We start from the raw sequence: 27,873 nt of genomic DNA, 5'->3' as shown, positions 1-27,873 counted from the left end.
GAGGAAGTACTCGTATATATTTGTGATGGAGACATTACTGTAACTTTGATTTACATATATTTTAGAAAAAGTATTTCTATTTATCAAGCTAGGATATTAAGGATATATGTATTTGAGAAAACAAATCTGCTTAGAGATATGATATATCTCTCTCACACAATAGACATCACGTTTAGACATATCTTATGTACAATACATATCGAAATATATAGGTACAAAACCACACGTTGTATACCTCTCTCACACATATACACGAGCGAAATCAGCGATGGCGCTTAAGAATGTGCTTCTTCTGAACATTCATCTTAGGCGCCTTATGTATCTCACAGCTAAAAATGTAACTGTAATGTGGTGGTATGGAAGACCTCCACGCCATGACATCAAATTTCCCATATGAGGCTCAACACTCCCTAACAAAACATCTTGAAACCTTACCGTCGGAGCTTCATCCTGAGCAGAAACTATCTGATAGTCATTAAAAACAAACAATAATCATCTGATCCAAATAATCTTTGAACTAGTTTTCTATTTTGCAGAGGACTAACAGGGTGTGCTCCAAATATGAAGTGGTATCTCTGGCTGACTTCTTTGGCGCACGACAAAGCCATCCATGCGCCAGAACTTTGCATTGAAATTAGCTCTTAGCATGCTTGCCATAATGTTGGCGGATATGAAAGAACCACTCAGTCTTTCGACTCAAGCTTCGGCTCTTCCTCTGAATCCACGCTTCCAAACGCAAGAGCTTTGAAGAAATACCAATACGCTTCTTGAGTCAGAAACTCTACCTTCAAAGGTCGTGCTGTTCCAAATCTTGTAATCTTGTCGGACCGGCTACAGAGTATGATCTTTCCACCATTTGCGGCGTACCCTTTGGATGCTGAATATAGAGCTCTCCATATATATATCCTCACGGATATCTCCATTTACCTCAACAATTATCAAAACCCTTTCATCTTGGTATGAGGCTAGATTTTGATGCTTTATTGTGCCACAATCTCTTATCTTAGTAAGCCCTTCATCAAGATCGACTTGTGTGAAGGAGACAACCCGAGAAAAGGATGCGCGTACCCTTTCATTGTTGCAAACATGCTCAATAAGGGTGCTCTTACCGGCTTTCGCTGGACCAACAATTGGTAGTACACCCAAATCTCCTGTGCCAGGGCACCCCTTTTGCATCAAAAAGTTGATGATGTGTTCGATTTCCAAGACCATGTAGGTGTCGTATGGTCGGCGATACAGTGGAGGGCAACCATTTAGGAACATGACCAACTCACTTGCATCAGTGATGATTACCTCTAGATAGATAGCGAGACGCTTGATGTAGCTCTTTTTCATCTCTTTTGCAACTTGGTCCCCTACGCAACTGAATACGTTTGGCAGGATTGCAGTTAGAGAGGGCAAAAGAGTGACTCACAGCTCCATGATCATCATCCTTGCCGTCATCTTGGTAAGCTTGGTACCTGAAGCTGTCCAGCACGTAGTAGCCTCTGTGCATGCCCGCTTGCAGAAGCTTGAGCTGATCTAGTTAGCATGGCTTGGTTCCTGATCTACCGCCCTTCTGCTTCCTCAACGATGATGCGAACCCGCAGCAGCTTGCGGCGCAGGTGCTCATCGGAGGGCAGGGAGGCCGGCCGCCTCCTTGGAGAGCTTCTTGACGATGAAAGATATATGGATTGATGGGCGATTTCACCCCAAAACGCAGAGATATGATGGCGAACTCCATCTAGAATGGATCACTGGATCTCACAAAGAAAATTGGCACAAGTGAGGAAATTAAAGAGGTAGGAGTCCATGATATATATGAAGTGCCCTCGTGTCCTCTAATCGTGTCACTCAGATTGTGAAAACTGAAAATGTTATGATCCGGTGGTCAGGGCGAGGACAAGTCTTGACTCTTGAGAGTAAGATATGGGGAGAGAGAGAGAGAGAAACAACCCATCCCATGATTTGCAAATTTTATTCAACTCATCAAAATGTTCCAAGCACGATGGTAATCGTAGCACATGAAGCCTTACATTGGATACGATCGATCATGCATGATGCCTGAAAGAAACAAATATGTTCGAAACAAATTACGATATTAAGTGAGCACTTAGCAATTTAAGGTACATGCTTCTTGCAGAACCTTGAGAGCTGCTCCAGCATGGTTAGGTTACTTATCTACCGCCCTTTCTGCTTCCTCTCCAATGATGCGAACCTTAAGCAGATTTGGAGAGCTTCTCGATGGATTTATAATACCAACATGGTGAGACTTTGACTTCCAATTCCTTAGAAATATATTGTTTTAAATCAATGATGTTTTATATTATGAAATAACTTTTCACGATTAATTTAATTGCGCCAACCTTGTGTTGCTAACTATTTGTATTTTAGCTACTAATGGTTAAACTTTAAAAAGTTTGACTTAGAATAAACATAAGACTACCTATATTTGTGATAAAAGAGAGTAGTATAACTTTATTTTACTTGTGTTTATATTTTAGAAAAGTATTTCTACTGATACAGCTAGAGATATCAACAATTGAGAAAACAAATTTTGATTTATACATATTTGAGAAATGAAATAGTTTTATATATCCATTTGTCAATCGAATATGAACCTTTTTTTAGTACATTTGCATTTATCCAAATACATAATTGGTTAATATGGATATTTTCTACCCATTTTCCATCCTTACATATTCATGAGTGGTATATGTCCTTCGTCTTTCTTTACCAAAATGAGTAAATTTTGCAAACTTATTTAAAAAAACTAAACTTTATTCGATCTTTTGCATCGTAGAATTATGTTATTAAGACTCAATTCACAAAACTACTTTTGTTGCCATTTTGAATCGCAAAACTACATTCTTTTTATCAGTATGGTCGAACTACAGTTAAGCAGTATTGATAGCTGTTATCGTTACAGTTCATAACATCAGGACTTGCCGCTTCTGTTACGAATGTTAAAGTGATCACTGACACCACTTCATAGTACTCCCCAAGTTCTCTTTTACTTGTTTTAGATACCTACAACGTTGCTCAGAATACTGTTAAACAGATTGACAACGGTGGCTGTTTCAACTTTCAACAAAAAACATGGACACTTCTGTGTAGCTGTTCTGGACCACCACCACCAGCACTCTGGATCGCTTCTCTCTTTTGCTTTCCTACCTGAACAAATTTTCTCTTCTTCTTAAGATTAGCACAACATCCTAAAAAATATCAGAACTAGTGCCGTTCTTTCAAGGGAAAGATTCCTTGTTGTAGTCTCTTGATGCATGTCTCCCTCTTATTGGCCAAGAACGTCTGGAGGTCTTAGATTCCACAGAGATAAGAGACTTAGAGAGACATGCTTTTCAAATTGGCTTGTAAAACAAGAGCAGTAGAGCACTGATCGTGTACAGACTAAGGCATCAACTTTGTCAATGCGATGTGATTAGGACTAGGAGGGCTCATATTACACGCAGCACGTTATCTCACTGCTGCCAAACTTCCTATGTGTGAGATCCATTGGTCGATTATGAGATGGAGGCCGCCCTCTCTGCATTCTTGGGTGAAATCGCCAATCGATCTGTATCTTTCTTCATCCAGAATCTCTTCAAGGAGGTAGCATCCCTCACCTCTGAGCTCTGATGAGAACATACACTACAAACTATTGCGGGTCTGCAACATCATCGAGGAAGCAGAGGGACGGCAGATCAGGAACCAGGCCATGCTAGACCAGCTCAAGGTTCTACAAGGTGTCATGTACAGAGGCTACTATGTGCTTGATGCCTTCAAGTACCGAGCTTACCGAGAAGAAGACCATGGAGCTGTGAGCGAGTCACTCTAAATTCAACCCAGCCTCTCAAGGTGGAGTATCCAACACAGGAAGTATATTGGTCTTTCTTCAAAGCTCCTGCATTTGGAAGTACAGATCCTGGAGCTCCTACGTAGCTTCGTGTGCTGGATAAGCAACATGGCTGTAAAGTCCATAAGCCCAACTAATAAATTCAATTTATAGATAAATAAATTCAACATTTCGAAAGATTACATTCAACATTTTTTCTAAGAAATAGATCAACATTTTCAACATTTTCCATAGCTTGTTTCAACGTATGGAAAGAATGAATTCAACATTTTACAAAATACAGTTCAACATTTTCGAGATGCTATTTTTTTTGTCCTCTTCACCGATGCCGGCAGCTGCAAGGGCGGTGCGTCCCGTCGATGGCAGCGGTGGCGGACGGGCGATGCGTGGCCAGGGCGCCCACGGGGCCGGCGACGGCGACGGCGAGCGCAGTCAGCTCGCCCGCGGGGTCGGCGACGGCGCGGCCAGCGCGCCCGTGCGGCAGGCGGCGCGCGGGGCAGTCCGCGAGCGGCAGGGGCAGCGGCGCGCGGGGCCGGGGGTGGTGCGTGCGTGCTCGGGGCCGGCGACGGCGAGCTGCGGGGGCGGGGCCGTCGGCGGCACGCAGAGCAGGAAGCGGCGCGGCCGCGGCGCGCAGGAGGAAGGTGCCCGGCGGCGCATGGGGCATGGAAGGCGACGTCGGCGGCATAGGGTTGAAGGAGATTAAGCACAACATCCGACGGTTGAGGTAATGTGCACAAATCTCGAATACCGGAAGCCTACATATGGAAGCTCACATCAAAGCAAGTTAGGATTGGCGCGGATCCTGAGGAAGAACCGAAGCTCACATCAAAGCAAGCTTTGGGCTCGTGGGCTTTGCTGGGCTAAACTTGATTTGCTGGACTTTGTATCTCATATATGGTGATTGGGCCGAATATGGCAGATTTCCACCAAACTGTTGAAATGGTACTTGCGGAAGAATTGGGTGGTAGTTACTAAAGACAAACTATTTGGCCTGGTTTACTTTCCAATTTGAGATAGGCAAAATTGGCATTTTGCCATAAATGCGCAACTGTAGCGTTTCGTTTGTATTTGTGAATTATTGTCCAAATATTGACTAATTAGGCTCAAAAGATTCGTCTCGCAAAGTACAACAAAACTGTGCAATTAGTTTTTGATTCCGTCTACATTTAGTACTCCATGCATGTACCGCAAGTTTGATGTGATGGGGAATCTTCTTTTTGCATAGTGTCAAAGTTGGAAGTTTGGAGGGAAGTAAACAAGGGCTTGGTAGTGATAGGCCCCTACACATAAACGTTTCCTCTAAAAAAACACAAAAATGTGTTTTAACATTCTAAATGAGATTGAAAGTGTATTTTCTACCCTTGTTTTAAATCCGGTGAGAGCGTTAGCGCTTGCTCTGAGCACTTGACTCCAATCCTATAGGAAAAAGATCTCCCAACGAGAATTATTACTGTACCATTTATTTACCGATCATAGATTAAAAAATCTAGATACTGCCCAGCTGCTTATAAAAAGAGTGCAAATGATGTATGAAATCAGGACCCATTTTCACTATTTGCTTATATAAATCATCAATTTGCGCCACCATTATCTCTTTTAACCACGCTTTCTTCTTCTACCCTTAACCCCTCCGGTCGTCGCCTTCTCCCCCCGTTCGCTTTCACTCTCCTCCTCCAGCCCACAAGACTCCGCCGCAGGCCAGCCATGCGCCCGCTTATCCGAACCGCGCGTTGCTGCCTCCTCCGCGCGCGTGTTCGCGCCATGGCCACGCTTCCCATGGCTTCCCCAGCCGCCGCCGCCGCCGCCATCTCGTCCTCTTCGTCCTCTTCCAGCCGCCCCCTCTTCTCCTCAACACGGCCCAACCGCCTCCTCCTCGCCCGCTTCTTCCCCGCCGCGCCGGCGCCGGCGCCGGCCGGAGCGAGGGGGCTCCGGACGTCCGCGGCCGCGGCAGCGTCGGCCGTCGAGGTGGGCGGCGTCAAGATCGCGCGCGACGGTGAGTGGGGGGACTCGGGGTCTCGAGGTGGGATGCAAAGGCGGGATCTTGGGATGAAGGGTTCACTCTGGGTTTTGGGGCTTGATTGCACTGTACAAAAGATAGTAGCATTTTGCTTAACATTTTTAGGAATGTTAAATTTGAGCAATTGTGGTTATTAACGTTTTGGGAGGCTTCATTCATAGGTGGGGAGAGTCGGCGATATTGAAATGTCTAGCATTGTTGCTGTAGCCTGTAGTATGAATTGGTAGGCTTTGGGTTCAAATCCCTGAATGGTTGATTGCATTCTTCAGTAGCCTATCAGTACTGGAATCGCGGCAAAAGCCATTGCAGTGCATTGCATTGTGAGACCCTGAATGTTGTTGCACTGGTGTGTACTACAATTGAATATGACAATTGATTAATTGAGTCTCACAATGTACAATCTGTCAAGTTACCATAGCTTGTGATTTGTCTGTCATGAATTGATTCATTTTGGACGGCCTTTTTAGATGTTGTGAAGGAGGATGACCCAACAAACAACGTGCCAGACACTATCTTTTCGAAGATTGGTCTGCAGCTGCACAGGAGGGACAACCACCCTCTAGGGATTCTGAAGAACACTATTTATGATTACTTCGACAAGAACTTTGCTGGGCAGTTTGACAAGTTTGATGACCTTTGCCCTCTTGTCTCTGTCAAGCAGGTATGAGTTTGAACTTTAGAACTACACTGCTATTCTGAAATTTTAGCTAATGGCCAATTATATTATAAATATTCATATAGTTCCTAACCTACAAGCAATGGTAAGTAAGCACACAAGATTATGCCAGAAACTAAAAGAACAGAAAATATTTGAAAAGAAAAAGGTACTTGGAGTGGAAAAGAATGAAAACCGTAATGCTATAGTTGAATTGTTATGGAATCAATTGCTTGTTCCTTACCTCTCATGACATCTTCGGATCTTCCCTTATGATAGTGAATCAAGTACCTGTATTTGCCATGTGTCTATTTCCAGACTCAAAACAACTTCAGCGAAAAAATAGAATTTGGTGGTTGTTGGCTTGTTTCCGACCTGGAAGTGTTGCCTCTTGCAGAACTTTGATGATGTGTTGGTCCCTGCTGACCATGTAAGCAGGAGTTACAATGACACATACTATGTTGACAGTCAAACTGTCTTGAGGTGCCACACCAGTGCTCATCAAGCAGAGCTTCTAAGGGATGGACATACACACTTTCTTGTAACTGGGGATGTTTATCGTAGGGATTCTATTGATTCAACTCACTATCCAGTCTTCCATCAGGTAAATTTTGCCAGATCCACCCATGTTTCTCAAGAATTTTGTTTCTGATCATTTAGCACATGCAGATGGAAGGCTTCCGTGTCTTTTCTCCAGATGACTGGTTAGGTTCTGACATGGACGGGACAGCATATGCAGCTGCAGACCTCAAGAAAACGCTGGAAGGCCTGGCTAGACATCTTTTTGGTAAATCACTTAAATCTTATTCCTTGTTATTGAAAGATATAATCAAATAGATCCACATTCCAGCTAAATAATATAGACAAACATGTCTGCAGGTGATGTCCAGATGCGATGGGTTGATACTTACTTCCCATTCACCAACCCATCCTTTGAGCTTGAAATATATTTTCAGGTATTACAATGGGTTTATTTAAGTATTTTGAGGGTCAAGTACAAGTAAAACATGCTGCACAACCTATGTTGATATGATGGGTCTCTGATTAACTTTCTCATCTTGTAAGGATGATTGGTTGGAAGTTTTGGGATGTGGAGTCACCGAGCAGGAAATTTTGAAAAGAAATGGCAGGACAGACCATGTGGCATGGGCCTTTGGACTGGGATTAGAACGCCTTGCAATGGTCCTTTTTGACATTCCAGATATACGGCTCTTCTGGTCAAATGATAAACGGTTCACGTCCCAGGTATTGCTACTATAGTTACTATTGGTTACTACCTAACTACTTGTGTAGTTATATTTTGTGTTGCCTTACAGTGCCCTATTTACCCTTTTCGATAATGCTACAACATCTGCTCAATCTAAATTACTTTTCTGAAAAACTCACTCTTTCTGGCACCCTTCTTTTTTTACTATAATTTTCGAGGATTATAAATCACTCCCTCCAGTCAAGTTTACTTGATGTTTCAGACCATAGCTACTTGTTTCCTAGTTGTCTTCATTGTCTGAACATCAAGTTTAACTGATCAGAGGTAGTATGATTTAGGGTTTGAGAGCTCTAATTCTCAGTTAAATGAAAACTCCCTTGCATTGATTTTAAGTGCTGGTAGCAATTATTGATTTTTTATTAAGGAATCTTCTGGTTCCTATTCAGTTAACAAATGATAATAGATAAACTTGGTTTTGGCAACGCTCAAAGATGCACTGCTGGATTCAATCTGTGATTGCGCCAAATAGTTATGTAATACGATCTATTTTATATAATTAAGTTATGCAATACGTCGACGTAACGCAGGATTGATAAGGGGTCATGTCCATCTTTGTTTATATTCATTCTCATCTACTTTAGTTTCTAAGAAGTTCTTGTTACCCAGTTCTCAGAAGGCAAGCTTGGTGTCAAGTTCAAGGCATTTTCAAAGGTACAATCACTACGTTTTTGTTTCTTGTTTAATCTACATGTCATTTGTTGAGAAAATAATTTTCATCTTGGTGCCAATTTATGCTGGCTAACTGTTTTGTTCTTTCTATAGTTTCCACCATGTTACAAGGATATGAGTTTCTGGATCAATGATGCATTTACGGAGAACAACTTATGTGAAGTTGTCAGAGGAATTGCTGGAGATCTTGTAGAGGAGGTATGAGATCAGTGCTTTTGATGCATCTATTATGATGGAACTTACGTCAAGCACATGACTTAGCTTAGTATTTTGAGTTTGTGGGACCCTTCACTTTTCATGTTGTAATTTCGTGTCATAAATGGGATCAAACATTTGCATAAGTATTAAGGATTAATTAGATCATTTTTGGAAACATTAATTAGATCATTTCAGTTTCGATGAAGCCTCAGATTAGGTGAAAGTATAACCTTCTGATCTTTAAAGCTTGTTGCCGTTGTCATGTACTTCTGCTGGCAATTACTGCAGCTCTGTTTGCTAGTTCTGTTATAGTTCCAGTACACTTTGATAAACCAACTCCTTTCAGTGTCCACATACATGCACACGCATAGGAAAACGCTTTTTGAGGCATGATAAGGTCTGTTGGTCTCTGTATTGTGAAACACTAGTATGAAGCATCCATGTGGTGAATATTAGGAGCCTAATTTGTGCATCTAATCCACAATTAGTAGTTGGTCATACAATGGAATGTAGAGGTTCTTCAGATGTTGTGAGATAAAAAAAATGTTTTGTTTGCAGGTAAAGCTCATTGATAATTTCACCAACAAGAAAGGCATGACAAGTCATTGCTACAGAATAGCCTATAGGTCAATGGAACGTTCACTCACAGATGAGGAGATTAACAACCTGCAGGTAACATGCGACAACTCCCATGGAGTGATTTTAGATGCTATCTTTGATTTTGAATCTGATCATTTTTGCAATTCTGCTGCAGTTGAATGTCAGGGAAGCTGTGAAGGATAAATTGAATGTCGAGTTGAGATAGAAGGGAGCTAGTTCAGGTGTTATACCAAGAACTAATTTTTGTCTCTTTATTTGTAAATCCATTGAAAAGGTAATTTTTGTATCGATGAAGAAAATGGACCGTTGCTTCTGTAATCTGTATCGATCACGTCTTCAGTTCTGTCTAGGGGAGAGAAAAAGAAGCCCCTGCTCAAATTGGTACTCATTATAGCTTGCAGCCATAATGATTAAGAAGCTTTGTACATTGCTCCTGTCTCAGTTTTTTTGCTGATAGTGTACAATAAGATGGCTATTATGTTTGCAGTAGTCAAAATTACATGCCATTGCTGGCATTGTCCATGTGCGTATTTCATCTGATGATCTGAGTGCCATCAGATGACCATGGCTAGCTAGATGTCTTAGAGTGCGTTTGGTTCGAGGGACGAGGTGGGACGGGACGGGACGATCCCACTTCGTCCCGCGTTTGGTTTGAGGACGGGTGGGACGGGAATATCCCTAAGAGGGAATATACCCTCCAGATGCGGGACATCCCTGTCCTACCAAAACTGGTGGACGGGGTCATCCCCATGCACGCCGTTACCTTCCGTCTCCGCGTCTGATAGAGGGGCAAGCTCCGACAAGCGTGAACGGCCGGTGGCGAGCGAGCTCCGCGGCGTCCTCCACGGCTGGCGACGAGCGAGCTTCGCGGGCCCCATGGCCGGCAGGGGCGAGCTCCGCGGGCCCATCTCCGCGTCCCTCCATGGCCGACAGCGCTGCGGCCCTTCATAGCCGGCGGGGCGGGTGGAGCAGGGGTGGCTGCGGCGCCCCATGGCTGGTGGGGGCGAGCAGGGGTGGCGGCGGGTGGATTGGGGGGAGGGGCGGCGGGGTGGCGTGGCCTCAGGAGGATGAAGATGCTTAGTATGACAGGTGGATCCCAAAAACGGTGTCTGACGGAAGGAGAAAACGGTGCTCATCCCGTTTATTGCAATCTCTCCAACCAAATAAAAAATTGGGACGGACCTATCCTGTTCAACCAAACATGAAATGGAATATCCCATCCCAGAAAACTAGGACGGGACCGTCCCGTACTACATTGTCTCCCATCCAAACATATAATTATTAATTCCATTCTACAGTTTCAACACACCGAACATTAACAACCAGAAAGCTACATCTCAGAATTGATGTAGTTTCCGTAGTCTGGAATGTTCATGTTACTTGAGATTCTAAATCCATCTGATGTTATGCGAAGGAAATGTTTATATTTGAGCCTGTACACAATAACCTTCCTGCATAAGTTTGCCTGATGTTCAGATCTTAAAATTATGCGGCCCGCAGGTGTTCCAAACTATTTCAATGAGATGTTCTTTTTTATGTTTGTACGATAAGATCAGTTTCAGTGAACCTTTACGTGCGAAAAGAGTACTGGATGCTGACTGGCCACAGGGAGGAAAAGAATTCTCCCAATGTGAATCCACAGTGAACCTTTACGTAATGTCACTGACAAGTATGTCGGCGTACGCAATGATCCCATGATCTGAATGCACACTGTTGGTCTCTGAAGAACAATCTGATGCAAGACTCATTATCTGAATGCGAAGGTCACACAGAGAGAACTGTTTCCAAACACTAGAGATCTTCAAATTTTCGCTAGAACACTAGAAATACAGAAAAACTCTCCATCCATATGCTTTGTTTGTGAAATAATTATTTCTTACGGAAAAAAGTGTCAGCAATGAACGATACTGATTTAAGTACAATTCACACCCTTTCAAAATTTGGAATGAAGTATGACAAATCTGGAAGGAGTTTGGGCTTCCAAATCCTGTAACATCCCCATGGGGTGCTTATCTTCTCAGTAATGAATAATGAATGAAAAATGTTTTGAAATCTCGGTGGATGAGTATGCCATCCAAAAGTTGGACTAAAACATTTGCAATTTTAGGCGGTATTAGATAGCAGTCATTCCTGCAAGTTCACGCAGTTTCTCACACACGATGAAGGTGATTGTTGTCTGAGGGCCTAATCTTGCAAAGGTGGCAAATCCACTGAAAAGTATACAAGATCTTGTTAGAACGTTGCCATGAAAGGAGGAACTAATCCACTAACATGCAAGTGAATATCAAATATCTATATTAACTGAAATAGCAAGTGCTCCGATGCTTCTAGCTTCTGCCGTTTCTCATGTCTGAACAGCCTTTTTTTCTATTTTATTCTTTATTGTAATTTTTTTACCCTCTATTAATACATGCTTGGCAGATTTCCTCTGCCAGCAATTTTTTTAAAATTAAATCATGCAACAAAGCAGTTTAGTTATTAATAATGAAAGACGCCATGCATTTCAAACATTCAATACCCAAGGTTGAAATAGACCAAGATGCATACAGATCGATAAACAATAAACCTCTGAACAATTATGAATAAAGACAAAACTGTTGCTGATGATCAGCAAAGCATTATACCTAATCACTGACCTCTAATTAGCTCATTTTTAAAAATATCCTGGTAAAGCTAACATGTTCCGACCTTTTCGGATGTTAAAAGCTAAAAAATTACAAATAAAGATAGCATGCTCAACAAATTTAAAGCTTACGAGTAAACAAGTTATATATAAATGTGGTCATGCAGATCTCACCCTTTATAAAGTGATTTTACGCCCTCTGTGACCACAACCTGCAAACCAAGAAAACAGAATCAAATATCAGAAGAAGACCTTAATGTTGTTGATGTTCAAGTTATTGCATTTCCACATTCCTAAGTTGTAATACTCCTTCTCATCTTGTGGCAATAACGCACTAGTAATTAGTAGCTTAACAATTCAATAGCACCATCAGGCACTTTTGGAAAGTAACTTTTAGCAATGTTTATTCCTAATATGAACACATCAAAATGAAAGGTCAAGATCAACACCTGGTAAGCACAATGGAACCCATTCCTGTATACTCTAGCACCTTTGGACTCCCGTTGCAGCATTAGCCGTGTTTTGATCATGTCTACAGGTGTGGTCACAAGAGTACCAGCTGTTCCAGCTATGCAACTCGAGCTTCCAAGTAGACAAAGATTAGCCATCCATTCAGCTCATCGAAGAATATACATCAAAATGTGAAGTAGAGAATTCACTGTACATGAGATGTAAATGAAAACCTTCTTCGAGTGGCGTCCACTTCATTAAGGCCTGTATTGAATACAGATAAAGAAAGCTCTTAGAACTGATGTATGGAAGTAAGCAACAAATTTATTCCTTTATAACAAATATACAACACAAATAATAGACACCTGCTTGGCCTCGTCATAGGTTGCCATTTGTGATGCGGTGAGGCAGCCTGCTCGTGCCATTGCTGGGCCAACTCCTTTCCAGAGTGCTTTCAGCCCTTCCTGTGCTAAAATTTTCCTCATCTCTCCTATTGCACTGGTATTGCTTGTACTCATCTGCAACCTCACCTACAGAATGTACTCAGTTCAGATCTAGCACAAAAAAAAGAGTCACACTTCTGAAGTGAGTTCAAATCGAAACAGTATACCTTTAAAACCTCCATGGGATTTGTTAAAGCAGTTGCAAGGGCCCCAGCAATGACTCCAGATGCAAATTTAAAAGCAAAGTTTGTTGATGCAAATGCATAACTGCAGACATGTTTGCAGGGCTCATACAGTCCTAATCGAAGGCCACCATAGACAACAGATCTCATCAATGCTGGTGCAAGTCCCAGGTAGAGTGATCGAGGCCCTTCCCTTTCCACCAGTTGTGTAAATATTGTCCCCTAACATATTTCAAATACAGATATAACTAAGAAAAAAATTTAACAACATAACAAGCAACAAACACGAAACCTGTAGGTGCTGTGAATACCATTCCGACTAAGTTTCCTCTTTGCCCAGCGAGCTGCATTTGAAGCCTAACTTTGATAACATCTGCAGTACGAAAATGGTGGTAGTAGACCTATAAAAGGAGTAACTTACTTTCTGGACAAACAAGATATATGTTCTTGTTACCAAATAGGCAGCATAGCAATGAACAGTTGATTGTTACACAAGTTAATTAGATCTGTGTCCTCAAGTATTGGTCCAGGTACCAGTTGTCAAATATCTCTGAAAAATCATAGGCTGGACAGGTCAAATTTTAACAACAAACTCTTTAGAATGAATGTCATGAAAATTTCCTGAGCACCATCTTTAAAATGTTCTATGTTTAGTTCGACAATATTTTCCTCCATATGTGTCTGTTTGTTTTATGGACAACTGTTATTTACTGCAGTCAGATAAAGCGACTATTTGTCGCTTCTTGGAAAGGCCGTCAACCCGTTACAAAATGTTTGAATGGCCAAACTTATCTAAATGGAATGTAAATACTCCTACTTTTTCCCACAACTAGAAGAAATAGCCTGCCATGAATAAGCTGTCATACCACACCATATAAATAATAGCTATCCACAAAAGCTTTCGTCTAAAATAAAACAAGCCTTATCTCTTTCACCAAATAACCCATGATTATGCTGTGGAAAAACCTAGCTAAGTCATATTTAGGCACATTTTCCCAATTACTATCTACTGCAACATTATCTCACTTCTCAACGACCTCATTTCAACTAGCGGCAACTCCCTAAGCAGATAACAGTCGGAAAGGTGGGCAGTGGAACTAAACATAAATTCTGAATTACTCCCAACCGAATTGTAAAAGGTGATTAGGATCTTCAGGTTCTAGTGTGTGTATTTGGGTCTCTGTATAACTCGTTCTTCTCCTATTAATACAATGATACGCAGCTCTCGAGGAAAAAAAAGTGCTGTTTGTTTTCCCCCTTCATACTAATACCAAGGCAATCCAATAGTAAATTACTCGAAATAAGACGAAGAGCAGATATCTGACCGAGAGGGTGGGTGACGGCGGTAGCGGCGGCGACGGCGGCGCCGCTGGTGCCGAAGTGGTACAGCGCGTAAGCCCACGGCGCCGGCGCTGGCTGCCGCGCGTCTCCGGACCCCGGCCGCATCACGGCTCCTACTCAGACCCCCTTGAAAAAAGAAACGCCGGCGGGAACCAGAAATGGAGACGGCGGGGCAGCGGATCCTCAGGAGAAAGATTCGACTTTGGAGCTCTTGGATTGGGAATTTGGTGGGAGGGGCAGAACCGAAGCCAAAGGAAGTTCTTCAAGAAACAGGAGCAACCGAGCAAGAAGGAACTTGGAAGCAAGCGACCAAATCGAGCCAGGAAACGGTTGCGAGAATATGATATGGAGACACAGCAAAGGGAAAGAGGAAGACAGCGATTGGATGGATCTTGAACTCCTGCTGCCCCTGCAAAATTTCTCCTCCACAAGACCTGGAGCGGAAGGGATTATTCGCAATGTGGTTAATTGCTGATGAATATGACATCGTCAAATCATTCTCTCTCTCTCTGTGTGTGTGTTTTGACAAAACATGTTTTAAAAAGCAGGTGATTGTCTAAACTGCAAGGGAACATTATATCCAAAAGCAATCAACTTGCAAACATTCCCTTTATAAAAACATCAATGCACCAACCACCGCAGTAAGATTTATTATCTGTTGCTAAAATAAGTTTCAGGTCCATAACATTTGGATTACCGCGTAGTCTCTGGAAACTTTAATGTATTCAGTACCATGATAGCATTGACATTATTGGGCATTTGGTCTAGTGGTATGATTCTCGCTTAGGGTGCGAGAGGTCCCGAGTTCAATTCTCGGAATGCCCCTATTTTTGTCCCCTTTTCTCCACTTTTTTTCCCCCACTTGGGTTCTCAACATCGCCGTTTTCTCTGTTTTTTTTCCACATAGGTATTCGATTTGAACATGTCTGCAAACTTTAAGGTGATACACAATTATAAATGTTCTCATGGCAATTCTTATGGGATGCGATTGTTCCAGCTGACGAAAAATCTGCGACTTTCATTCAGCCGAAGCTAATGTTCCTACTTTTCGGTAATGCTACGGTACGCATGTCCGGAATTTTTAAAAATGGATGGCTAACGTATATTTTAATAGTTAGACATCGATATTGCAACTATTTTTTTCGCATGTTTCACAATAAATGTTGCATGAAACACGATGTTCATATTGCGACGGGAATTTTCTATCCCGGAGTCGAACGACGCAGTCATTTTTTCGCATATTTTTTCAATGTTACAACTATAGATTTTCAATATTATAGATGTTTTGTTTCGATGTTGCAACGGAACGTCCGATGGAAAAATTCCCATCGGACGTCCGGGTGCCAGTAGTGCCGGATACTTTTAGTGCGGGAATATCTCGCTATGATAAATGAGAACACTATATGCTATTCTGATGGGAGCAATGGAGCATACCATACTTCATTTCCATTACTGCCTCATGTTTTTCTACTACAAAACCCCTTGCAAAAGCCTTCCTAATTTCCTTTGATGTGCACAGTTGGGGAAAGCAATTTTTGGGCAGATACAAATAACACACAAAAATATCTCAGTCCGGGACATCTCATTTACATCGGCTGAACAGCAAACCGGTTGCTGAATCCAAATATAAAAGGAAACATAAACAAAAATTGAAGGGCCACAGAAGCATGGATGAATCGCTCACAGACGAGGCTTCATGGTGTTAGGATTGTCCAGCGAACTTGTAATTGCTCGGAATTTATCATCGTCAACTGGAAATAAGAAAAAGGGAGATTCAGTGGCAGCCAATTGGGATAAGTACAACTCTACAAACTGTACATATTGCGGCCAAGCAAAGTTCATATAAACATGTATGGAGCTGATCAGCTGAAGCACGAAAGGTAGACCGCTTGCACCCACCCAAAGATTAAACAGGTTCTTTGACATTGATGACAGGAAAAAGAACTCATTGCAATACTGAGCCATAATGCATGGTATGTACTCTACAGTTCTTTCCTGAACAACAGGCATATTGAGGAATCTTGGAAAAATGCACTAACTACACTGAGTCTTGGTAACCAATAGGGGGGAATAGTAGATGAAACCTACATCTGCACCCGTATTCAGGAGAGTGGTTCCTAAAGGTTTAGGACGAAGCAGGAAAGATTACATACAACTGGAACCAATCTTGTAGAAATTAAGATGGAAGGGAAGGTTGCTCCTTGGACAGACCTTACTATGTCTTTGTCAGAACAATATCACGCATCAACCTATCTGGAGCTGTAACGGCGAATCATACAAGAAAAGATGTAAGATGTGCTAATGACTATCGCTTGAATAATGGAACATAATAAAAAAGGCCGAAAAAAATAAGAAGTACCTGGCATGCCCGTGAAATGCTCAAATTGACCCATTGCTTGTCTTATAAACATCTCCAGCCCACTAACAACTGTGGCTCCACATTCTGCGGCTTCACGGAGAAGTCTGGTCTCTTTTGGTGTGTAGACCGCATCAAAGACAACGGCATATGATTTTAGTGCTTGCTGCAAGGTTATGATTTGTCAACATATGAAACAGAAAGGAGGAATATACTCATTGCAATTGGCACTAAATTAAGGAAGGCAGATTGAAGACCTTAGATAAAGGAGTATCATTGACATTTGGATGCATTCCAATGGCTGTTGTATTTGCAAGAATCATCCCTTCCTCCGGATGGTAATTTTCCAAATCGGCCAGAGTCAATGCAGGCCCACCAATTAAGTTGGCAAGTTCTTGAGCACGTGCTGGAAAGTTGAATAAACTTTTGACTTAACATCACACATATTTCTCACTTACGAATTTACCATAACAGCACAATTAGTGTCCAGGAAAAGTTTCAGAACAAAGATATTCTGTTAGTAGAACACAAGTCAATATTTCTAGACGTAATGTGAGACATTAAATAAGCATGCAGGAGTCTTAAAAGTGGGAGAAATTAAGTTTGGAACCAGAAAGATCCATGGCAACAAGAATTGAACTAGAACCTATGTATTCTCTGTAACAAAATGGTGTCAGTGAATGCTGATTATTAGACACTGGACAATTTATTTGGAATGGTTCTAATACACAGTGAATTTTAAAATTCAATATGATAATTTCGAGTGTTTTGTTCAAGAAAAAAATGAGTAACATGTGATCTCTGCAGATCTATGATAAAATCTGTGCAGCAGAAGGCCCGAAGTGCATACCAAAAGTACGGTTTGCAATTACAACTCTTGCTCCCTTCTCTTTTGCACCATATGCTAGGGCTTTGCCCGCACCACCAGCCCCGATAACAACGAAAAGCCTTCCAGCCAGTGGGGAAGTGGAAGGATCTTGTGATGCTGCAAATTGTCCCATCGGATAATTAGATTTGAGTATTGATTAGCAATAATACAAGAAGACTACAGCATAGGTGAATGCAGAAAAACCTCTTATTCCATCCTCGATAGCAGAAATAGCACCGACATAATCAGTATTGTAGCCAACAAGTTTTCCATCAGGTCTTCTCACCATTGTATTAACAGCTCCTATGTCCTGAAGAATGTTATGCTTCCAAATGTTACTCTGGGTGCCCTAAAGGGTTCAGCAGACCTATATACCACGAGTTGAAATAAAAATCAAATTACCCTGGCAATAGGATCGACTTCATCACAGCACCTAACTGCAGCTTCCTTATGGGGAATTGTGCAACTGCAGTCCAATTAATTCGATGAAAAGAATAAAGATCTGGTCAGATATGAAGGAATAGACTATATAACTCAACACAAAAAATTATTGCAACAGATTATTTGGCTAAATACATTAAAATTAACTACCTGAAGCCAGCAAAGTCTGGTGAAGAGTATGTGTTGAGAAATTTAGCCAAGTCATCCACCAAAAAGGGCACATACACAGCATTGAACCCCACAGATCTGAAAGCTTCGTTATGCAAAATTGGGCTCTTGCTGTGACCAACTGGCTTTCCAATAATGCCAAACACCTTAGTGTCTGGGCCTATTTGCCTGATATTGTACACATTAATCAAGTCAGCGACTGTTGGCTGTGCAGCTGCGGATTCTTTTCCTTTTTCGAGAGACCCAAAAGTAAGGTATCCACCATATTTTGGGCAAAGAACTCGAGAAATAAAACCTCTGTCATTCATCACCAGCCCAATGATTGGCACCTGCTTTTCCTGGTTCATTGTTGAAAGAAACGATAATGTGAAATTGGAATCATATTAAAGCAAGTAAGCAACTGACGAATGAAGCATGGGCATGAACACATAGTGCAAGGTATTTCTCAAGGGTAGAGCTCCAACAGATACATGTGCATCAGAAGTGCATCTATAAAGAGGAAATTTATGGATCATCTTGTGCTGTTGTGTTAAAGGCTATGAGATCACAATATACTACTCCCTCCGTTCCAAATTGTAGGTCATTTTTACTTTTCTAGGTTCATAGATATTATTATGCACCTAAACATACACTATATCTAGATGCATAATGATATTTATGAATTTAAAAAAGCTAAAACGACCTACAATTTGGAACGGAGGGAGTATCACTTATAAAAGCTGTACTCAGATCTATTTACACCAGAAATAAAGCACCACACTAATGTTCTTAAATTTGGGGACAACAAGTCTAGCTCTCCACTAATAATTCATGTTTAGTCACCTTATATCCTAGTACAACTTAGTACAGACTGAATTTACCAGCAGGCTTTCAAATTAATAGAATCCTAAGAGAGCTATGAACGTTTCTTGACAACTAATGTTAGAATATGACAACAGAAGTTTATATCTGACTAGAGCCGACTACACATGGGCAGCATTATCTTTGTAAACCTAAACTAAGATGCAATAAAAAACAGTGAGGTGGACTGAACAGTAATCACAAAAGGAAATTTCATAGAATAACACTTGCACATATAAAACGTGAGAATATTCGGATGGTAAACTCACTTGGCAATGTACAAGTATTTGAAACATTCTTGCCACATCAACAATTTCAGTGGCAGTGGTAGCAATTTTCACTATATCTGCCCCTGTTGCTTTTATCTGAGCCACCAAATTTGCAAGCTCCTCAGCTGATGGAGTATTCTCGTAGTTATGGGATGAAACAATGAGCTTACAATTTTCAGGTTTCTTCCCAGACAGAAGTCTCATAAATTTGTCGGCAACCTGTGGGTTAAGAAGACAGACCTCATAGCATAAATACTGAAACATGATAATCAAATTAATGATTGATCACAACTTTAGAGTTCAGAAAGGGTTTATCTTATTGCTTTTTTTAGCTTCAGGTATGAGACTAAATTGCACATAAATGTGATCCAATTCTATGATATCTAATTAACTAGTATTATACTTTGTAGCAGTAGCATACAAAGGCACGAGTACACTAGATTGTATTAGTCATTTCTTTAAGCTTACGGAAACATCAGATAAAGATAATTCCTTTGCAAACTATTTCTGCGGAGTAGCCTAGTCACTAGTTATTCAGTGCCTCATCAAATGAAATGGATGGAGGGAAGAGGAAACCTTGAGCTCAATATCAACGTATTCAGCTCCCAGCTCCATTGCCAGCATAAGCGCCTCGAACCGTGGCTCATCATCACCTTCGTATTCGCCACCTTCCCACTTGGGTCTGTGCAATCAAAATCATTAAATCAAGCAACATCGCTTAGTAACGCTCCAAACATTGAAATGTTGGTACAAGATCATCGAAATGTTCGTCTTAAGGTTGCAATCAGGTAAAAACACCATCTTTGCGCAACCCGATTACACTAAGCCAAGAAGAAAGCCTCTGAAACCCCACGATTCCCCAATCGAACCCAATTGCATCGAAATCCCAAAATGCCGGGGGGGAGCGGGACCCACCTGTAGGTGACGAGCGCGGGGAGCGGGCGCGGCTCGGCGAGGATGACGGGCAGGTCCCTGCGCGGCGCGAACCCGGCGAGGCGGTCGAGGCGGAGCTCCGCGACGTCGGCGCCGAGCGCCGCGGCGGTGGCCAGCTCCGCCACCATCTCGCGCGGCGCCCGCGCCATCGCCGGCACGCAGACGAGCGTCCGCGGCCGCGCAACGGCGGCGGCGGCCGGGGACACCGCCGACACCGACATCGCCGTGGCCATCACGGGGGGAGGCGGGGAGGGTGGGGGGGGGAGGCAGCCGGCGCCGCCGCGGAGGTTGGTGAGGTGAGCGGGAGGAGGGTTTAGGTGCCGCCTGCCGCACGCACGCCTGCACTTTTAGTTGGTGGTGGACTGGGGGTCTGGTGGAGATGCGCCGGCAGTGCGCTGGGCCCACTTGGCAGCCTCGGGGGATCCGACGTGGCGCGTCCCGATTGGTTCGCTCTGCGGCTAGCATGGAACATACGGAGTCTTGGACACGCCGTCGAAATGTTGAAATTAAAATGGGAGCGATTAGTCAAATCTAAAAAATTCATTTAAAAAAGAGAAAGTATTTTTTTTATTTTAAACGTGGTCTTGGTGAGAGAAAAAAATAGTTTTTTGAGAATGAAGGCCACGTTTCTAGCCTTTTGAAGATGGTGTAGAAAGCACCTTTTGGGCTAGGAGTACCATTGCCTACTGCTTTGGGTTAGGCTGCAAGGAAGCTTCATTACTGATTTTTCTGCTCTTTGATACACACTTCTGGGAAAACTCGGAAAAAACTGGAAGTTTTGAGCTTATATACGAATACACACCTAAACGTTTCAGTCAGGACCATCTCAATCATCAAGCATTTTGTCAGCAGGATCAACGACTGAATGGCGAACCTATCCTGAATCTCTCAAAAACAAGGCTTCATCATGTCAGAGTTGTCCAACGAATTCGTATGTGCACAGAATTTACGATCATCCAAAGAATATAAAGAGATTTATTCTTGCAACCGTACATATTCTTTGGCAAAGCAAGTTTTTGTGTCTAGGCTATGGAACGGAAGCTTAAAACATAGACCCATTTGCACCCATTCAAACATTTAGCAGGTTTTGCACCATGGATACCAGAAAAACTCTTTTAACACTGTTGAGCATGAGCCAGAGCTTATTCGATCTTTATTGAACATACAGATTCATGTATTTCAGACTCAGTTTTGCGGTCTGGAAGACAGTTAAACCTATTAACAATGTTGAGCTAGGGATTATTCTTTTTCGAACAACAGACGACTTAAAACCATTCGGGGATATGCCACGAAAACAACATGGCATCTTTGAAGGCAGTAGGAGAAAAGCAGTCAGATGAAAACCGCTTCTTTGTTGGAATATATGGGCTTGGCCTATTTATTTAATTCAACTAAAAGAATTAAAAGTCCACTGATAAATGCTAGAGAGTTATGTGTTTAGTCCCACATGGATATTTGAGGAGGATCTCAATCGACTTAAAAGATGGACTCTATGTACACCATTTGTGAAGTTGATAAAAGAGATTGGCGTGCCACGCACGCACTCGCTCACCTCGCCGGGCTGAGGCCGTGGGCGTGTCATTTCGTGTCGAGCGATGCGACGTTCATTCTAGTAATTGCTGAGGAATGAACTCTGGAATCTTCCAATGGTCACTGGGGCAGTCCTCCTCCTCCTAGAGACACACCAACACACACAGGTATTCCTTTCAGGAGACCTATCTCTTCTCCCTCTCTGTTTCACCCTAGCAGAGCCTCCGGAACCTCGCCTACTGTTCGACGACTACTTCCTCTACTTCCCGAAGGCCGTTCGTGGGACTACACTGCATCGACCCCGAATTACTCTATTTCTCCCTCTCTGTTTTATGTTGCGCGCACAGTACTGGCAAGAGCAGAGCCTCTGGAACCTCGCCTGCTGCTGGAGATCCTGCTCGGGATAGGCGGGCGATAAGGTTTTTGGGAGCGTTGAACGCGACTGCTTGCTCCTGATCAACTACTTCGTCTACATCCTGGTGGCCGAGCTATTCGTCTACATCGTCTATATCCCGGTGGTCGTACTGTTCGACTACTTCCTCTACTTCCCAAAGGTCATTCGTGGGACTGCACTGCATCGACCCCTCCTGGCATCGAATTACTCTGTTTCTCCCTCTCTGTTTTCAGTTGCGCGCACAGTACTGGCAAGAGCAAAGTCTTCGGAACCTCGCCTGCTGCTGGAGATCCTGCTCGGAATAGGTGGGCGATAAGGTTTTTGGGGAGCGTTAAACGCGACTGCTCGCTCCCTGATCGACTACTTCATCTACATCTGGTGGCCGAGCTATTTGTCTACGTCATCTATATCCCGTTGGCCGTACTGTTCGACTACTTCCTTTACTTCCCGAAGGCCGTTCGTGGGACTGCACTGCATCAACCCCTCCCGGCATCAAATTAGTACGACTACATCGACTGAGGTCATCCCACTATTAGTATGACTAATCCAGATGGTAACGGCGCATCCGGTGCCTCCGGCACTGGCCCCGCCCTAGGGTACGTCGTGAAACCCTTTTGTTTCATTCTGTTCATGTTTAAAATTGTGTTAAATATGAACACTTGCACATGCTTCAATTCACTCACCATAGTTATAGAAATATTGTCTTTTTACATAATTAGTTTGGGAATTAAAATATACGAATAATGCCTAAATTTCTAACATTCTCCACCTGCGTTCAAGACAGTGGTTTTTGTACAAAGTTGAGAGCCAAGCAAGGAGGACATGCATACAACTAGTGAACTAGAACCATTTTGCAGAAACCATGATATGCAGGTGGTGGCAGGGACCTTGCTATTTGGAGAAGCATTACTGAGTCTTTGTCATAGCATCATGTATCAACCTTTGTGGAGCTGTAAGGCGAGTCATAAGAGAAAGTCTATAAGATTTTTAAGTGGCGATAGGATGAACTAATGAGTAATGATTATTGCTCGAATCATGGAATAAGAAAAAGGTCGAAAAAAGTACCTGGCATGCCCCCTGTGAAAAGCTCAAATTGAACCACCGCTAGTCTTGCTAACATCTCCAGACCGTTAACAACTGTGGTTCCACATTCTGCAGCTTCTCGGAGAAGTCTGGTCTCTTTTGGGATGTAGACCGCATCAAAGACAACAGAGTAGTTTCTAAGAGCTTCCTGCAAGATTAAAGTTTTATTTATTATATTATGATTTTTTCATAAAAAAGAATATATCGATTACAGCTGACGCTAATCAAGGCAAGAAAGTTTCAGACCTTAGATAAAGGAGTTTCATTGACATTAGGATACATTCCGACAGATGTTGCATTTGCAAGAATCATGCCATCCTCCGGATGGTAGCTTTCCAACTCAGCCATGGTTAAAGCAGTCCCCCCAATTAATCTGGCAAGTTCTTGAGCACGCGCTGGCATGTTGCAGAAAGTTTGACTTGTCAACATAATCGATCATTTTACCATGTTAGGATAATCAGGGAGCTAAGAAAAGTTTCAGAATAAAGACATGCTACAAAACATGAGTAGAACTGTAGAATACAATCAAAACTTCAGAGTCCAATAAGCGACAGATTAAAATACACATGTTGCTACTAAAAAAAGACTTTAGCGACTGAGCCCCTGCCTTGTTAAAGCCTGTGAGTCCTAACCTACCAGACATAACCTGATTCTAAGAAACAGACAAAAAGTTGTCATGAAGGGTCTCTAATGTGAATGCTTACATCTGAGATCCAAGACAATGCACTTAGCCACTTAGGCAACACATGCTTAAAGGATCAAGCAATATCATCAGCATTCGATGCGGTAATTTAAGTGCCTTGTGCCTGTCTAGAATATAAATTTAAAAGTTATTGAGGAGAAGGGTTCCATAGAAGCAAGAATACCAAAAGTACGGTTGGCAATTACAACTCTTGCTCCCTTCTCTTTTGCACCATATGCTACTGCTTTTGCTGCACCACCGGCCCCAATAACAACGAAAAGCCTTCTAGCCAGTGGCGAAGTGGTCGGATCTACTGGGTGTGATGCTGCAAATTGTTAGTCCAGAGAGCAGTTAGAATTTAATACCAGTTATAAAAAATGCAAGAACTAAGTAGTGGCGTGTAGAAACCTCTTATTGCATCCTCAATAGCAGAAATAGCACCAACATAGTCAGTATTGTACCCAACAAGTTTTCCATCAGGCCTTCTAACAATTGTATTAATAGCTCCAATGTCCTGGGGAAAATAATTTATTTTTTCCAAAATGTTACTCTGGCTGCTCTGAGCAATCCAATAAAATGACAAGCAAAATGAATGTGATGTGAAATTACTCTGGCAATAGGATCAAGATCATCACAGCACCTAATTGCAGTTTCCTTATGGGGCATTGTGCAACTGCAGTCCAATTAATTGGATGGAAAAAAAATATAGGCCATGTCAACCATGGGGAAATCGACTATTTATGTGAATACCAATTAAACAAACAGCATTGAAATAGATTTTACCTGAAGCCAGCATATTCTGGTGAAGAGAAGGTCTTAAGAAACTTAACCAAGTCATCCGACAAAAATGGCAGAAACACAGCATTGAAACCCACTGATCTGAAAGCTTGATTTTGCACAATTAGGCTTTTACTGTGGCTAACTGGATTTCCAATAATACCGATGACCTTGGTGTCAGGGCCAATCTGCCTAATTTTGTACTTATTAATCAAGTCTGCTACTGTTGGCTGCCCAGGGGTGGATTCTTTTCCTTTTTCAAGAGACGCAAAAGTAAGGTATCCACCATATTTTGCGCAAAGAACCCGAGAAATGAAACCCCTTTCCTTCATCACCAGCCCAATGATTGGCACATGTTTTGCCTAGATCATTTATTCAAATAAAAGATAATGAGAACTAGGAATCATGTAAGGAAACTGAGGTAGAATAACATAAATAAAATAAGGTCAACAGTAGATATCATGCCATGAGGCAATAAGCAACAGTGAGGTAGAATAAAACTCCTACTGGAAAAGAAAAAAAATATCGCTTAGCTGATACTAGCATAGAAAGAATTTGGATATACTCAAACGGTAAAACTCACTTGGCAATGGACAAGTACTTGAAACATTCTTGACACATCATCAATTTCAGTAGCACTGGTTGCAATTTTCACAATATCAGCCCCTGTTGCTTGAATCTGATCCACCAAACTCAGAAGCTCATCTACCGACGGTGTGTACTCGTAGTTATGAATTGAAACGATGAGTTTGCAGGTTTCGGGTTTCCTCCCCGATAAAAATTTCAGAAAGTTGACGACAACCTGCAGAACGACACTGTTACAGTGAAAAAGTGCCAACGTAATCAATTCAATGGTTGGTCAGCTTTAGACAGGATTATCTTCAGACTGTTCGCTTCAGCTTATTCAGCTGGCTTATCAGCCACCAAACAGTATTTTCCTCTCACAACAAATCAGCCATCTTATCAGCCACCAAACAGTATTTTCCTCTCACAACAAATCAGCCGTTTCAGCTTTTCAGCCGGCTTGTAAGCTGAAGCGAACAGCCCCCTTAGTGGCCGACTCACTTAAAGTTAGGAACTCTTTTCAGGGACTTGAGTTAGGCACTTCACAGTGCAAGACTAGAATGCACCAAAAATCAGAACAGAAACCAATTTTCTCAGATTCATTTCCATTTCAGTAAGCTGAAAGCATCAAAGCAACATACTGATATCAAATGAAAAGAAAATTCACTTCCTTTGTCAATCACCCTGACGAGTAATCTTGTGATCGATTCCGTTCCTGAAACCAAATCAGAGAGGAGTAAGGATAAACCAACCTTGTGCTCAATATCCACGTACTCAGCTCCCAGCTCCATTGCCAACAGAAGCGCCTCAAACCGTGGCTCATCTTCGCCTTCATATTCGCCTCCTTCCCATTTCGGCCTGTGCAACCAACATACATACTTAAGCTAGGAGCATCGCTACCGTTCATACATAATCAATCAAACAAATACGGACTGTTCCTGTGATGGTACAATAGAGACACAATCTGAATTTGAAGGGAGAAAACCAGATTAGAGAATGCGGCCAATCCTCCGAGAATGCGGCAAGCTGTCTCGGGTAGAAACAAGAACCTGTAGGTGATGATGACGGGGAGCGGGCGGGGCTGGGCAAGGAGCACGGGCAGGTCCATGCGCGGCTGGAACCCGTCGAGGCAGTCGACCCGGAGCTCCGCCACATCGGCGCCGAGCGCCGCGGCGGCGGCCACCTCCGCCGCCATCTCCCGGGGCGACCGCGCCGTCAGCGACGCGCAGACCAGCGTACCCCGCCGCGCTGACCTCTCCATTGCCAGACTGAGGATCCGATTCAGCAGAACGCAATACGTTTTGCCCAATAAACTAATTAATTACGCAGGATTCAGCCGCACGAAGCTCCAATCGCCACAACGGAACTCGAATTTGACGTGCTTCGTATGTGCGCTGTCGTCGCCGGTGTCGTGCTGGACTGTTAGTGGTGCGTGCGCAGCTTGCAGGTAGAGGCGGATTCGGTAGGGGAAGAAAGAGGAGATGAAATAGTTCAGTTCGTCCGTGGCTGTGAAGATACGAAGGTGATGGAGTTAAAACTCACCATGTGCTGTGCAAGGTGAGCTCACTCAAACCAATGCATCCAACCAAACAAGATGAACTTGTACATACTCTAGTGCAACCAATCAAATACCGAGCAAAATCATTACTCTAACCAGATTTAAGTTGGCATGGCTTAGGGGTGTTTGGGAACATACTCCTAAACTTTTGTACCTATGACATCGGATGTTTGGATACTAATTAGGAGTATTAAATATAATCTAATTACAAAATTAATTGCACAGATGGAGTCTAATTCGCGAGACGAATCTATTAAGCCTAATTAATCCATGATTTGATAATGTAGTGCTACAGTAAACATTTACTAATGATGGATTAATTAGGCTTAATAGATTCGTCTCGTGAATTAGGATGGGAGTTCTGCAATTAGTTTTATAATTAGCTCATGTTTAGTTCTTCTAATTAGTCATCCGAACATCCGATATAATCCTCCTAAAATTTAGTAGCTCGTATCCAAACATCCTCTTAGCTGGCTAGGCTAGACTTACCAAGCAACCAATCACTACGAATATGAATGCCGCCGGCGGGCCGGCGCTGCCATGCCTTGTCTCCTAGCTGATGGGAGCGACGCGGGAGTGCGACGTGCGTTTTATCTGCCGGCCACCGCCGGCTCTTCTGGCTGGAATGGAGGTGGAATCTGACGTGGCGTGTCAGCACTGGACGGGCCCGCGGGCAGACGGAGAGTACGAACACGTCGGATAAAAGCCTTTTTGGCTGTTGCACATCTCGCCTTTGGTTTTAAAATTTGGTATTAAGGCTCCGTTTGGTTCCGGAAAGTTTAGTCATCCTAATTAGCAGTATTAAATATAAATTAATTATAAAATCAATTGCACAGATGAAAGCTAATTCACGAGACGAATCTATTAAACCTAATTAGTCCATGATTTGACAATGTGATGCTAAATAAATATGTGATAATCATGAATTAATTAGGCTTAACAGATTCATCTCGCGAATTAGCCTCCATCTATGTAATTAGTTTTATAATTAGCTCATGTTTAGTCCTCCTAATTAGCCTCTGAAGATTCAATGTGACATGTACTTAACTTTAGCTCAAAGATCCAAACATCCCTTAATAGGTTAGTCACCTTGGCTTTGATTTGTCTTTTCTTTTCCTCCTCCTAAAATGCAT

The 27,873-nt window shown here is 42.5% G+C and overlaps 4 protein-coding genes, 1 long non-coding RNA gene, 1 other non-coding gene and 1 pseudogene across 9 annotated transcripts; 2 read left to right on the top strand and 5 right to left on the bottom strand.

Annotated features, from left to right (window-relative positions):
* Window positions 1-421: 421 nt before the first annotated feature.
* Window positions 422-1,495, bottom strand: LOC140222288 (disease resistance protein RGA2-like; annotated as a pseudogene).
* A 1,800-nt stretch (window positions 1,496-3,295) lies between these two features.
* Window positions 3,296-4,610, bottom strand: LOC117850497 (uncharacterized). The gene is made up of 2 exons (XR_004639291.2): window positions 3,776-4,610; window positions 3,296-3,645 (listed from the first exon to the last, which is right to left on the bottom strand). It is a non-coding gene; the product is annotated as an uncharacterized lncRNA (long non-coding RNA).
* Window positions 4,611-5,497: 887 nt separating this feature from the next.
* Window positions 5,498-9,665, top strand: LOC117850828 (phenylalanine--tRNA ligase, chloroplastic/mitochondrial). The gene is made up of 10 exons (XM_034732705.2): window positions 5,498-5,825; window positions 6,317-6,510; window positions 6,902-7,108; window positions 7,174-7,291; window positions 7,384-7,460; window positions 7,570-7,749; window positions 8,378-8,422; window positions 8,534-8,638; window positions 9,197-9,310; window positions 9,393-9,665. The coding sequence occupies exons 1-10, from the start codon at window positions 5,537-5,539 to the stop codon at window positions 9,441-9,443; spliced, it is 1,380 nt and encodes a 459-aa protein (XP_034588596.1). The 5' UTR covers window positions 5,498-5,536; the 3' UTR covers window positions 9,444-9,665.
* Window positions 9,666-11,065: 1,400 nt separating this feature from the next.
* Window positions 11,066-14,837, bottom strand: LOC117850512 (uncharacterized). 2 transcript variants are annotated; one of them, XM_034732347.2, is made up of 8 exons: window positions 14,262-14,837; window positions 13,248-13,309; window positions 12,922-13,158; window positions 12,677-12,841; window positions 12,526-12,575; window positions 12,311-12,443; window positions 12,036-12,073; window positions 11,066-11,448 (listed from the first exon to the last, which is right to left on the bottom strand). In XM_034732347.2, exons 1-8 carry the CDS (start codon window positions 14,380-14,382, stop codon window positions 11,352-11,354), a joined length of 903 nt encoding a protein of 300 aa, XP_034588238.1. In that variant the 5' UTR covers window positions 14,383-14,837; the 3' UTR covers window positions 11,066-11,351. The 2 variants fall into 2 exon arrangements, with proteins under 2 accessions (XP_034588238.1, XP_034588240.1); XM_034732349.2 differs by having other exon boundaries at window positions 13,248-13,337; window positions 14,262-14,836.
* A 193-nt stretch (window positions 14,838-15,030) lies between these two features.
* On the top strand, window positions 15,031-15,102 carry TRNAP-AGG (transfer RNA proline (anticodon AGG)). The gene has a single exon. It is a non-coding gene; the product is annotated as a tRNA-Pro (tRNA).
* A 590-nt stretch (window positions 15,103-15,692) lies between these two features.
* LOC117850395 (bifunctional 3-dehydroquinate dehydratase/shikimate dehydrogenase, chloroplastic) lies at window positions 15,693-20,400 on the bottom strand. Of its 3 annotated transcripts, none has more exons than XR_004639249.2 (11): window positions 20,135-20,400; window positions 19,796-19,901; window positions 19,220-19,438; window positions 18,093-18,448; window positions 17,904-17,967; window positions 17,706-17,811; window positions 17,484-17,618; window positions 16,891-17,039; window positions 16,637-16,799; window positions 16,431-16,536; window positions 15,693-16,028 (listed from the first exon to the last, which is right to left on the bottom strand). XR_004639249.2 is itself a non-coding variant. In XM_034732223.2 (11 exons), the coding sequence occupies exons 1-10, from the start codon at window positions 20,383-20,385 to the stop codon at window positions 16,493-16,495; spliced, it is 1,593 nt and encodes a 530-aa protein (XP_034588114.1). In that variant the 5' UTR covers window positions 20,386-20,400; the 3' UTR covers window positions 15,693-16,028; window positions 16,489-16,492. The 3 variants fall into 3 exon arrangements, 2 of the variants coding, with proteins under 2 accessions (XP_034588114.1, XP_034588113.1); XM_034732223.2 differs by having other exon boundaries at window positions 16,489-16,536; XM_034732222.2 differs by lacking the exon at window positions 16,431-16,536.
* Window positions 20,401-22,742: 2,342 nt separating this feature from the next.
* LOC117847408 (bifunctional 3-dehydroquinate dehydratase/shikimate dehydrogenase, chloroplastic) lies at window positions 22,743-26,833 on the bottom strand. Its single transcript, XM_034728614.2, has 10 exons — window positions 26,232-26,833; window positions 25,935-26,040; window positions 25,202-25,420; window positions 24,625-24,980; window positions 24,451-24,514; window positions 24,250-24,355; window positions 24,026-24,166; window positions 23,406-23,554; window positions 23,142-23,307; window positions 22,743-23,026 (listed from the first exon to the last, which is right to left on the bottom strand). The coding sequence occupies exons 1-10, from the start codon at window positions 26,441-26,443 to the stop codon at window positions 22,983-22,985; spliced, it is 1,563 nt and encodes a 520-aa protein (XP_034584505.1). The 5' UTR covers window positions 26,444-26,833; the 3' UTR covers window positions 22,743-22,982.
* Between the last annotated feature and the right edge of the window lie 1,040 nt (window positions 26,834-27,873).

This window comes from Setaria viridis, chromosome 3, assembly GCF_005286985.2.
Source record: "Setaria viridis chromosome 3, Setaria_viridis_v4.0, whole genome shotgun sequence".
NCBI classification, from domain to species: Eukaryota; Viridiplantae; Streptophyta; class Magnoliopsida; order Poales; family Poaceae; genus Setaria; species Setaria viridis.
The sequence above is the reverse complement of the archived record's forward strand: the minus strand, read 5'-3'. Positions and strand labels throughout refer to the sequence as shown.